At 40.8% G+C, this 12,909-nt stretch overlaps 1 protein-coding gene across 1 annotated transcript in view; it reads left to right on the top strand.

Annotated features, from left to right (window-relative positions):
• tbx21 (T-box transcription factor 21) overlaps positions 1–11,969 on the top strand; it is a 29,529-nt gene extending 17,560 nt beyond the window's left edge. The window contains exons 2-6 of the mRNA XM_015029086.1: positions 1,958–2,112; positions 5,808–5,929; positions 6,060–6,218; positions 7,905–7,966; positions 8,316–11,969. Coding sequence (XP_014884572.1) covers positions 1,958–2,112; positions 5,808–5,929; positions 6,060–6,218; positions 7,905–7,966; positions 8,316–9,114 — 1,297 coding nt within the window. The 3' untranslated portion in view covers positions 9,115–11,969. The remainder of the gene's footprint in view (positions 1–1,957; positions 2,113–5,807; positions 5,930–6,059; positions 6,219–7,904; positions 7,967–8,315) is intronic.
• The last annotated feature ends 940 nt before the right edge of the window (positions 11,970–12,909 follow it).

Below are 12,909 nucleotides of genomic sequence, written 5' to 3' on the forward strand. Positions count from 1 at the left end.
TATATATAATTTTGTTGCCTTAGCACTACATGTCAGTTTCGCAGGAAAGCTAATTTTACAGCTTCTCTGTCATGTCTCTGACATGCATTTTTGGGTGCCGAGTGTTTGTAGCCACAGCTGTGTGTCATTTTGATTTGGAGTAACTCAGTTTTTTCCTCCCCTTTCCCTGGGAGTGAACCTGGGGACGCCCTGACCTCCCAGTTACCTCGTCTCACTGAAACCATTGGTGGTCAAAATGAGTTCAACGTGTAAAGCCCCGGCAATCAAGAGCATCTTCTGGGGCATCTTTTATTAACAGCAGCATTAAATATTCACCCACAGTCTCAGCCTCCTCCAAACCCCCGCCTCCCCGCCCCTTCTTCGCTTACACTCTAATTCTAAGGAAACAAAGCGGGTATTTGGTGTGCTGACGCCCCCACAGGAATCTTTTTTTTTTTTTTTTTTAAATCCCTTATAATAAATTGAGACTATTTCAGATTTTCATGTAAATGTCCCCTCTTTTCTAATATGTTGGGATTTTTTATACTGACTAGTTATGTTAAAGGTGAGACAGTATATGTCACACAAATATGTTTATTTAATCATAAGTTTTTTAAAGAAAATTTATGTCATAATCTGAAAACACTGGATGATGGAAAATATTGCTGAAACTTCAATTATATCTTTAAATTGAGTGAAAACAGCAAAAAAAAACATTTTAATTCAATACTTTAAATTTTGGGGATTAACAACCCTCTTCGTTTTCACAATACATCCAGATTCTTGTGACAATAAAAACAATAAAACGGTGCAGATAGTGTTCCTTTCTTACTCTTCGTAGGCGCAGCTCAGTCTCAGATGGTTGTTGCTGAAACCGCTGCTTCACCTCACAACTACAATCATATGGGTCCCACTTTCTGCCCAGAATTACTGTAGCAAGCTCACATTAAAGGGAAACTAATGTAAGAGTTCACCATTTACTCAGAACAAGAGGATAAAAAAGCACCTATTGGCTCCAAAACAAGATGTATTGCGAGTTGCGAGTTACAGAACCAGAAGTATCACCACTGAGCAGATCCCTTCTCACACGTCTCTTTGGTTTAGACACAAGTCCGGACACAGATGACAGCGCCAGCCACAGCGGTCTCTCTGGGTCTTGATTTGAGTGTCTGGAGGTTCTGCACACTGAATTCAGAGTGCAGACAGTCTTAAATGCACATCTTTTATAATAAATCAAAATAAAGTCTGGCAAGTCTTCAAAATGAACACCTTAACAAAACGATCAATGCAAGACAGGCATTTTTGACACCCAGAGCTCCAAAGGTTTAGCAGGTTCTCAGCTTCTTTGTTGGACAAAAGTTCTCTGAGTTTAATGCACATTTGACCAGGATCGATCAGCCACTTAAAACATGTATTTTTAGGTGACGCACCAGGGGTGTGTTACCAAACCAATAAAGAAATAGAAGGAATGAACTTAGTTAATAATTGTGATATAGGAGAGTTTCACAGACGTACATGACAAAAACACAAAATCATATTTATTTTTTTGTCTAGTGTCTAGTGCAAATATCTTATTACGCTTAAAATAAGACCAACTAACTTAAAAGAAACTTTTTAGCAAGGTATAGAGGTTTGTTTTAAGTAAATAATTCCTTACTAAATAATGGAAAAAGTACTAGTTGTATTCAAAGAAAAATGTTCTTATAACATGGGAAGAATGTGTTGTTACAAGTTAAATAATCTGCTGATGGAACTGACACTTTTTTTATCAATGTTAAGAAATGATTTGTTTAAAATAAGCCTCTATATCTTACTAAAAGTTACCTGTAAGTTAGTTTTGGCTTATTTCAAGTTTGCTGAAATATTGGCACTAGAAACTAGTCCAAAAATACTTGGTAAGATTTTGTGTTTCTTCTTCATTCTACAAGGTGTGTGTGTTCAAGAAACATCAGATAAACATTCGCTTGTTTTTATCCAGGAGGATGTTTCCCTTCCTGAGCTTCAACATCAGCGTGCTGGATCCGTCTGCCCACTATAACGTCTACGTAGACGTGGTTCTGGCCGATCAGCACCACTGGAGGTACCAGGGAGGCAAATGGGTCCAGTGTGGGAAAGCAGAGGGAAACATGCCAGGTGTGTATAAAACCATAGTATAAAAGAAATCCACTAGATGAAATTTGCATTTTCAAATGTCAAAATGGAGTAAAAATGCAAGATTATTAGGTAAAAATTACACATATAAAAACAAAAAGTAAAAGTTTTTCTAAATTTCTTACCAGCAGACATTATCGCATTATTAAGCTTCAGGATGATTTTACTCAGTAAATAAACTAAACACTTTTAGATTGGTTTCTCGGTCAAGTTAATTTTACCACTTTCACTAGTCACACTTATGTTAGTGCAGCACAAATTTTCTGCACATCGTACTTTATGCTGAAACTGTTTTTCTTACATAACCAGCAGTTTTCACTTTGGTATTGATGTGTTGAAAGCAACATATTTCATTCTCCCAGTAGTAATAAAGTAACTTTTGTCCTGAAAGTGGTTCTTTTTCTTCCTCTCATCTTTTCAAAATTATTCATTTCAAGTAATGTCATGAATCTCAGAAGACGTCATAAGGCTCTTACTGCTTCACAAATAACTTCAAGCAAAAAAAAAAAAAAAAAAAAAAAAACAGAAAAAAAAAACCTGCGCCAGTGCCTGCCAATAACACACTTACCCTCCCGCCCCTCCTCCCGCCACAACTGATGGAGAAAAAACTCAAAGTAATCTTCGTGAACCCAGATTTTCAGTTGTAGATTAGATAACATCAGGTGGAGTACAAAACCTCTTTTCAGTCTTTGGGGAGCTAAGAAGTTTTCATCTCAATGCGTGCAACATGGAGGATCTCGAGGAAGTGGTTTGTGTAGCAGCACATCCACAGGCAATAGAGGCAACCAGAATGTGCATCATGATGCACTGGTAGGCACTTTCTTGTGGACGCTCTGGTGTCGCTTCACGTCTGCCACTTCTCTGCATGTTCTGTTTGGTTTGATGGAAACCGACTTAAATTGCTAGCTGAAGCTACAGTTCACTGTCTGGACTTTTTAACTATTTAGAAGCAGCAAAAAAAAAAAAAAAAGGCTAGATGTGCTATTTTAATGAGTGGTAACTTTACTTTTATGGTTTTTACAGATTTAATTATCAATGTCTGCGCAATAAAGTCACAACGTTTTCCACTTGAGCCTCTAGATCACAGGTGTCAAACTCCAGGCCCGGGGGCCAAATCTGGCCTGCTGTAGCTTTTTATGTGGCCCTCTGGACTCCAAATTACATCAATAAGTCCTTCCAGTTTTTCACAAATCTGCAAAAAATCGCACAAAATCAACAAATTTCCACATTTTTTCCTGATTTTACTGCAAATTTTCTCAAAATTGGTCAAAAACATTGAATCCGTAACTGATACGGCGAGTCATAAAGAGTCACATTTAACATCATACATTAGCGCAAATATTGTAAAAAAAAAAAAAAAATTACAAATTTTTCTTAATATTCACCACAAAATCTGTAATTTTGATTGCAAAAAAAAAAACAAACACTAAAACAATCACAAATCCTGGAAGAACAGCTATTTATTGATATTTTAACAGTTTTATTGGTTTTATCAATAGATTCTGGTAGAACCAGCCCTTTAAGAACATTCAGATTTTTGATTCGGCCCAAAATTAAAATGAGTTTGACACCACTGCTCTAGATGTTACTGTATCTTAACAGCTGGACATCTTTTTAATCAATACAATTACTCCAAAAATTACATACTGTATAAAAATGACACGATGCCTGGAAAAAGTGATCACAGCCCATTCTTGCACTTCATCCTGAAAGCACTATGCTCACAGTGACGCATGTCGGAGGCAGCATCATGCTGTGTGAAGGCTATTCTTCCTCAGAGGCAGTGAAATCTGATCAGATCTGGTGGCAAAATGAGTTAAGATAAAGCATTCTTGATGACATGCTGAGGATGTAACTCAAGTAGTCGCATCTCTCCACAGTTCGGTGAGAAGTCTAAAACCAAGCCCCTCGCTGAGGTTCCTCTGGTCATTCATAAACCACAGAGTAAAAACTGCCACTGTCGTGTGCCACCATGTGAATTGGTGTGTTCAGAGTGAAGCAAAGTGTCACTTTCTCTCTTCGCGCTGTATTTTGTAAGTAAGAGAAAAAGAAAAAGAAAAAAAATCCACTTTGGTCTCTCCCGATAGATCGCCTCCTTCCACCGTTTCGACGCCTTTTGAAGGATTTGAAAGCAGATGAAAAATGTTTCCGAACAAAGGTCATCTTGAGGCACTTTACAAAAAGATTTCTTTCAGTTCAATCTACGTGCCAATTGATCCTACTTATTTCAAAGTAGCTTACAAAGTTTTTGAGGAAACCCAATAGATTGCATTGATTGCATTCACTCCTCCTGGACCAGCAAGTAGCGACGATCGCTTGTGTCGTGTTGTTGGTGTCACAGTAATCCCTACCAAGCATGTATCTGCTTCTTTGAACTTTCAAAAAATGGTTTTATATTAAATGTTAAAATTAGGATATGAACAAAACTATTGGTCCATGTGTTTAGATCCTTTCAGGTCGATTTGGAGCCCACGCAATTTCATTTTGAAAAGACTTTTTTGTAAAGAATTTTTTTTTTCCCTTCCTCTTATACTCCTTGATCTCTTCTCCTTCCATTCAGCAGTTCTTCCTGTTCTCACTTGAATAAAACACATACACATAAAAGCAAGTCGAACCCATGATTGATGATAAACAAACCACATTTGTCTAAATGAGAGAAACTCTAAGGTGTTGTCGCACATTTGCCAGTTGTTGTGGAAAAGGTGAATGATGTTGTGCTAAAGTTGTGGAAACTGTGGTGACACGGCTTTTCTCAATTAGATTTAATAGTGCACTTCATGTGGTATGAACAAATTCAGGTTAGAAGGTCACTGTGGTGATGCTGTGAAAATTCACGGTGGTATAGATGATGTGAGAGCAGTGATGTATCAAAAGAATAAGAAAGCACAGCATGCTTGATTACAGGATGTAGCAATTGGCCATGACAGAAAAAACTAAATAATATTGCTTTTTCAAATTTTTTTGCAAATAGAAATCAAATGTTCTGCATTTTTTAAACAGTACAAAATGGATGGATGGGTTATGTGACCTATTAATCTATTAATTCATCTATTAATCTATTCGAGAACCTTGCAAAAATATTCGTAATAGTTCAAATTTGTCATATTTCTGTCTTGTTACAACCACAATCCGCAGTGTATTTTATTGGGGTTTTATGTAACAGAGCAGCAAACTGACAGGTCAGATGAGGTCAGCATTAATCAGAGGAACCCAGAGGCCCTAATCTGAAATTGGAGAATCTCTTGATGAATCTCAGATTAGTCTTCAGATTGGAAAAATGCCAAAAAGAAACCCATTGTTCAACAAAAACCGTAAGAAGTCCAATTCAAAGTTTGTCTCAAGACATGTAAGGGCCCACATCAAAACATGAAAAATGTGTTTAGGTTGGATGAATCTAAAGTCCAAAATGCTATAGTTTGAAACAAACTATACCCACAGTAAAACACGGTAGAGGCGTAGTCATTCTGTGGGGATGCTTTTCCTTAGCAGAGACAGGGAAACTTGACTGGTTTTCATCGGGCTTCCCTGCTGTCTTGTCTACCACATGAAATCCCTATCAAATAAAATGAGGTCAAAATGTAAAAGGTCAAGTGGTAAACAGTACTTTTGTAAGTCACCGTCGACGCGCAACTACGAACCGTGCTCCTGTGGCTGATGACTTCCTTTGGTGACTCCAGGGAATCGGATGTACATGCACCCTGACTCTCCTAACTCCGGGGCTCATTGGATGAGACAAGAAGTGTCATTCAGCAAGCTCAAGCTCACCAACAACAAGGGCAGCACCAACAACGTGGCACAGGTATCCCTGCCTACTTCCTGACATGTTGTCAAAATCACTAAAAATCATTGTGTGAAAGTGCTCTAGCATCATTTGACTTTCTTTGTTCTATTAAGGTAATTTTGTGAATTTAATTGCGCTTTGCCCTCAGATGATTGTGCTCCAGTCGCTCCACAAGTACCAGCCACGTCTTCACATAGTGGAGGTGAAGGAGGACGGCTCAGAGGACCCCTTCCTGTCCTCTAAAGCTCAGACCTTTGTCTTTCCAGAGACGCAGTTCATCGCCGTCACCGCTTATCAGAACGCAGACGTAAGATTTTTTTTTTTTTTTTAGCACATATTGTTCACTGGAAGAAATTACATTATATTATTACGGAGCTGTTATAGTTCTTTTAAAACACTGAATGGATCTGATATTTGCATGCATGCAGTGGTGTGGAAAAACTATTTGCACCCGTCCAGAATTTTTCTGTTTTTTTTTTTGTTGTTTTTTTTCTCACTTGCATGTTTCAAATGACAAAACTAATTTTAACAGCAGACAAGGGTAACCTGGGTAAACACAAAAATAAATTTTTAAATGATGATTTCATGCCTAATGGGGAAAAAAGCATCCAAATCAACATGGCCAAATGTGAAAAAGTTAGTGAGTCCTAAACTTCATAATCAGTTGTGCCGTCTTTTGCGACAACAACTGCCATTAAGCATTTGTGATGCCTGGTGAAGAGTATTTTACACAGCTGTGGAGGAATTTTGGCCCTATATTCTTGCAGAATTGAGCCGCATTAGAGCGCATTAATGGCCTGATTAAGGTCATAATTTAAGCCCATTAGCCATTTGGAGTCCATTAAGTCCATTAACTTTTCCAAAGTGGACTCCTCAGTGCGTTTTCATCACTCCTGCTGCATAACTCAGGTGCGCTACGACTGAACGTCACGTACTGACGGACTGACATTCCCCATTCTGATTTTCTGCTCAAGAGAAGAGTACGCAGTTCCATTATGGAAAACAGCAAAGTAATCCCGGACCATGAAATTTTCACCGCCGTGTTTCGCTGTCAGTAAATTGTACTTTATTAGTTCTTCACCAGATGTAACAGGAAGCACCACTTAATTAATATTTTCCAAAGAGTCTTTGTCGTCATCAAAATTTGCCATTTGTTGTGAGAACAAAAAGGTTTTGCATGCATAAGCTTTGATCTTGGAGCTCTCCAGTGGATACCATTTTTTTCCCCTGACTTTTATAAACGCGGGCTTCAGGTGAGGCAAGTGAGTTTGAGTTTCTTTTATGGCTTCATGGAGGAATGCTGCTTCAGTAATTTGAGTAACTCCTGACAATGTTCTGTCATTGTTCCAGATATTTTCCATTTGTGGATAATGGTGCTCCCAAGCACTTTGTGAGCGCTTTCAAGACTGATAAAAGTCAATGACTTTGTGGCTGATCTGTTTTAAACTTCTTTAGATTGGGGGACGATGTGCTGCTTTAAAGATCTTACAGCCTACTTCATATTTTCACACAGGATCTATCTCGGTGATTTCTTATATTAGATCGCTTTTTTTCCCTTGATGAATGAAATCATCCTTTAGGGATTGTATCATGTGTCTGCTTTGCTTATCTTTGCTGGCTACGAATTTGCTTCATGACAGAAGAAAGTCTGCAATGGGACAAATACCTTTTTCACTGCACTGTACATGTGACTGTGCAATCGGTGCAACGCCAGTTCAACTGAGAGTCGCCGACTACTCAATGTTTCACTGACAGCTGCATCATCTAAAACGTTGTCAACGCTTAGCACAGACATACTGGCATCGATTCTGTAGGTGTGATCACCCACTTTGTGGTTCTAAATATCAACTCTTTCCAGCATGTTGACCTCATTAATTATTAGTCAGTGACCTCCTCTCTAACTGCTCTCTTGTTTCTTCATGGTAGTTGCTCACTCCTTCTCTTTTTCCTGTGCCTACATTCTCTCGCTGCCCTCCTCCTGTTCCCTACACAGATCACTCAGCTGAAAATAGACCATAACCCCTTCGCAAAAGGTTTCCGCGACAATTACGACACGTAAGTAATTTGGAAAATACTTGTGTTTGTAAAGAGAAAGCAGCAGCAGCAGCAGCAGCAGCAAATCCTTTCCTTTTTCGCTCCGGTTTGAGAACATTGTGTGAACTCTGCCTAAATAATTCAACTGGATCAGTGCTGTCACTGAAATGCCCTGAGTGCTCATGTCGCCTTTTTAATATTAGAATAGATGCAATTACTGCGCTGCTGCTGAGCATGCTGCAGTGAAAGGGTGTAAGGGGCTGAGAGATGTTTGATAGTTGTTTGAGGTTTGGGCAGGAAATAACACCTTCTTCTTTTTCCTCTTCTTCTCACACTCTCTTCTCTTCCCCTCCTCCTCCCTGCTGCCTAGGCTCTACGCTCCTCCCGACTCTGATCGCCTCACCCCTTCTCCTACAGAGGGCCAGCAGTTGTTACCGGGGACCTGCTACCCACAGAGCTACCTTTCTGAACAATATATTAGCCCCCTGTCGCAGACCCGCTTCTACGGCCGCGATCACATCGGCATGGGCCAGCAGCACAAAGACCCGTCCTCTAGTCCGGGACCGCACAGTCGCTGGTACCTGCCCCCGCAGCAGAACATACCACCAAACCGGCTTGACTTCGCATCCTCCTATGAGGGGGACTTTTCTGGAAACGGCTTCTACAAGCCGTTCCCCCTGCAGACGTCCGCTCACCATGCCCTCAGCTACTACCCAGAGCATCCTTTTGCGTCGAGCAGCGTGTCGGTATCAGCGGCCGGGTCAGCGGGATGGAGCGCCAGCAGGCACACCCCACAGTATCCCAGCAAACCCGCCCCCAGTCTGAGCTGGTTCAGGCCCATTTCGTCCTCTTCTTCCTCGTCGTCGTCTTCCACGCCCCCCGGGAACCCCAGGCTGCACGCGCCCTCGCTCCTGGAGTCCCTGCAGCCGCCCGTGCTGCACGAAAAGCCGAAAGACCCCACCGGGGTGGCAGCCGAGGACCCCTGGCTCGAGCCGCCCTCCGTCAAATCAGCAGACTCGGCCGACTCGGGCATGTTCGAGGGAAACAAGAAGAGGAGAGTGTCGCCCTACACGTCCAGCACTGAAAACTCCCCGCCTCCGCGTGCTGGGGAGGTCTGTGAAAAAGACAGCAACAGCGATCCAGACTACTACGGCTATTACACCCACTGAGGGCCTCCCGTTTCATCACAGACGTTTCCTAACGCCCTCTCACAGCGCCCCTGAGTCTGTCCGGTCTGCAAGGTCTTCATGATGGATTGACACAAAACAGAACCACAAAACGTAAGCCCTCACAGTGATAAACATCCACAGCGTAAAGTTTCATCTCACAAGAGTCAAAATGATCACAGGAGGAACTCTTTAAAGGACAGCGACAAAGTAAACAGAAGTGGATGTGACTGGGTCTCTGGCCTACAGTCACATAAACACCAAACAGACATACAGAGGTGTGACTGAAAGTCTTTGAAACATCTGGAGATTTAAGAGAGGGCGGGGGAAGCCCAAACATCTGCATATCTGCTTGCTGACAGATGCCTGCAGGAATTGTCTGTTCTTTCTGCATCAAACCCACTCCGGCTGCGGTGCCATGTCTCGTCTGTGTCTTCCTTCGCACCCTCAGCCGTTTACACATTTCTTCGTGATGTGCTCACGTTCATTTCTCCCAGTGATTCTACGCCGAAACTGGTTAGCAGAAATAAAATTTAAAAAAAAGAAGAAAAAAAAAAACACAGAAAAACTCATGTCCTCTCTCACCTTTAGCTCATGATAAACGATGCAGCTCCCACTTGTGGCAGTGGAGGAGAAGTGCAGGCAGTCGGTGGAAAAGGTCAAAGTCAGAGCAGGGTTTAGTACAGCTTAGCAGATGCGTGTTAATAGTGTGGCAGTGACGGCAAAAGCACAATGAAATAGACACATTATCTGGAGGTTGCGCAGCATCTGGCAGTGATCATTCATGCATAATGTTTAATCATACACACAAAGTTGAAAACAAAGGCAGATTCAGGCCCTTTAATGTGTTCAAACACCTAGACGTTTTCCAAATTTTCTCTCATTATTACCCCAAACTTGTTTTTTAATGCCATTCTGTGATAGACCAATGCAAATTAGTGAATAATTATGAAGCTCAACAACTTTTTGATACTTTTTATTTTTATTTTTTACAAATAATTAAAAAAAAAGTGACATTTGAATTCAACCCCAGCTCAAAGTGTGCATGGAGAGACTGAAATTTCTGACCGTTCATCTGTGCAAAAACACCTTAACTTTAAATTTTCAATCAATTGCTAATCAGATTTAATTCTTGGCCATTCTTACAAATTTATTTGTTTTGATCTAGAGTTCAATCTCATGTAGGAAGATGATCCACAGCTCCAGGCTCAAGTCTCTGCAGTCTCTATCGAGTTTTCCTCCAGGTTTAATCCATGCTCCCAACAACTCTTACCGGTTTTAGTGTCTCTGAAAAAAAGCATCTCCGCTGTAAGTTGCCACCTTTGCTTTATGGTGGAGATGGTGTGATCAGGATTTTGGTTTTCTGCCTCACCATTTTGTATGTAGGTGAAAAAATAGAATTTCATTGAACCTGATCACCTTCACCTCCTCTCTTCCCTCTATTTTAACAATTGATTTCTTAACACATAAATCCCAGATTTGCTGACTGTAACGTCACTGGATATCCCCCATATGCGTCTCTGCAGCTCCGTCAGAGTAACCAAGGGTCTCCTTCATGGTTTTCTGATTAATTGTCTCGTTGGCCAGTCTGTCAATTTAGGTAGGCATCGTTGTCTTGGTAAGTTTGTAGTTGTGCGATACTCTTTCCATTTTCAGGTGATGGAGACATCACTACTCTTTAAGTTTGGAATATCTGCTATAAACTTCAATCACTCACCCTTTTTTTTTCCACTTAACTTTTAGCAGCAGCTGCAGGGTAACGATTGAGTTAGATAGATTGTACTTTATGGAAAAAGCTTCACACAAGACTAGCTGAGGCACGCGGGTGTAGAGTGCGAAGATTCTGACCTTGCAATAATTAGTCGATGTTAAATCACTCCCGTCAATAAACCCACAATCAGTATGAGCATCAATAACTGCCGAACAGCGTTATTGATGCTGTTCGGCATCAATAAGAGAGGAGAAGAGAAGAGAACCACGCAGGCTTTTAAAACACAGACAAAATGGCAGTCATTCTGTAGATCAGTTGATAGCAGGTCGTGAGGACGCCCACATGCACCTGTAGTTAAACTGTCAGCCTTAGACCACAATAAACAGGAAGCACAAAGTGACCAGACCGACACTCTGAATTTCCCCCCTGGTCTCAGGACCCATCATGTGGTGACGCTGGTTGACAGAGGCCCGGCTCCTGGCCTGGTGACAGAAATAAAGAGTGAGGCCACAGTCGGAGCTGATCAGAGGTCTGCTTCTCACTCCTCACCAGGTGTGCTAAACGCCTCAGACAACACCGGAGGCGACAAGCGAGCGCCCGGTGTTATCTATCAGGGAAATTTCAGTGTTGACCGTCCAAGCTCAAATTGATTACACGTGTGAAATGCATGGAGATGGTGTTAACTGATGGAGCCATTACTACTGCGACGAGCAGAAATTCAACAACTGCCACATGCGGTTAAAGCCAAGTAGGAATGCTCGTTTTTTTTTTTTTTTTTAAAAAGCATGTTTACATTTTAACCTCTTTGTAAATTTAATGAGTCTGTAGACTGTAAATTTGCAGGGAAAAGAAAGGGGAATATTTAAAAGCATTTCTAAAACAGTTTCAATGAAACAAAAGGTTGTTGCATCCACCTATATCCATTTCTATTCATGTTTATAACCGCTCATCCTTGCAGAGCTGCAGGGAGGACTGGTTCCTATCTACAGGGGTCCTGGACACCCAGGATAGGTTATCAGCATACAGACACACACATGTTCACACCTAAGAACAATTTAGAGAGGCCGACTAACCTACGTCATGTTTTTGAACTGTGGGAGGATGCTGGAGTACCCAGAGAGAACCCACAAATACACAAGGAGAACAGGCAAACTCCACACAGAGAGACCCAAGGCTGAGATTTGAACTCAGGACCTTCTTGCTGCAAGGCAACGCTGCTACCAGTCCCCCACTGTGCAGCCACAACTTATAGCTATATAGGCTAAATAATTATAACAAGTAGCTAAAAATGCATTTTACTGGTTTCATAAGATTCAAACTTTAAAATTTTATAGTAATGCATACATCAGGGTGCTGAAACTGTGCACTTGATTAGCCTATTTTTACTAAATGACACCGTGTAGCTACTTGTAGTAGCTAATAGCTACAATTTACTGGTGGCATGGCATTAGCTTAAGCTAATCGGTAGTTTTTTGTTATTTATTTAATGCCAGAAATTAAATAAACAGGTTATGAAATGTGTATGAAATGGTCTAAATGGTAACAGATGTAACGATTCATTAAATAGTAACAAGGTGCTGAAAACACATTAGAGAGAAAATCTCATTGTGTTTCTCGTGTTATGTTTCTACAAGAAAATGTTTCTTATTTAATATATTCATATTTGTCAAATAATTATTCTCGCGGTACATCGATGAAGGTTTTCCAATGTTCTGTAAGGGCATTTGAATGAAGATGAAATTAATTTAGGGCGAGGATGCACATGCAGAAACAAAGAGAGAAAGTGTCACAGAAATACCAGCCTGCAAATATATCAGTTGCTTTTTTTTTTATTTTCTGTGGTCTCCATGGTAAACAAATGACCTCTCACCTACATGGTGGCAAAATCTCACATCAAACAGCTGCATGAAAATGCTGTCAGATACCTCAGGAAGGGCCCCTGCTGAACATCCCAGACCTTATGAGAAACTTCAGTGACTCGACTCCTTCAGCTATTTTTTTTTTTTTTTTTTTTTTTTTTTTTTTTTTTGGCCTTTTTTCCTAATTTTAAAAAAGGAATCTATTTTCGGGGGTATTTCTTCCCAATT

This window comes from Poecilia latipinna, unplaced genomic scaffold (assembly GCF_001443285.1).
Source record: "Poecilia latipinna isolate Pla-1442-1.1 unplaced genomic scaffold, P_latipinna-1.0 Scaffold144, whole genome shotgun sequence".
In the NCBI taxonomy this organism is placed as follows: Eukaryota; Metazoa; Chordata; class Actinopteri; order Cyprinodontiformes; family Poeciliidae; genus Poecilia; species Poecilia latipinna.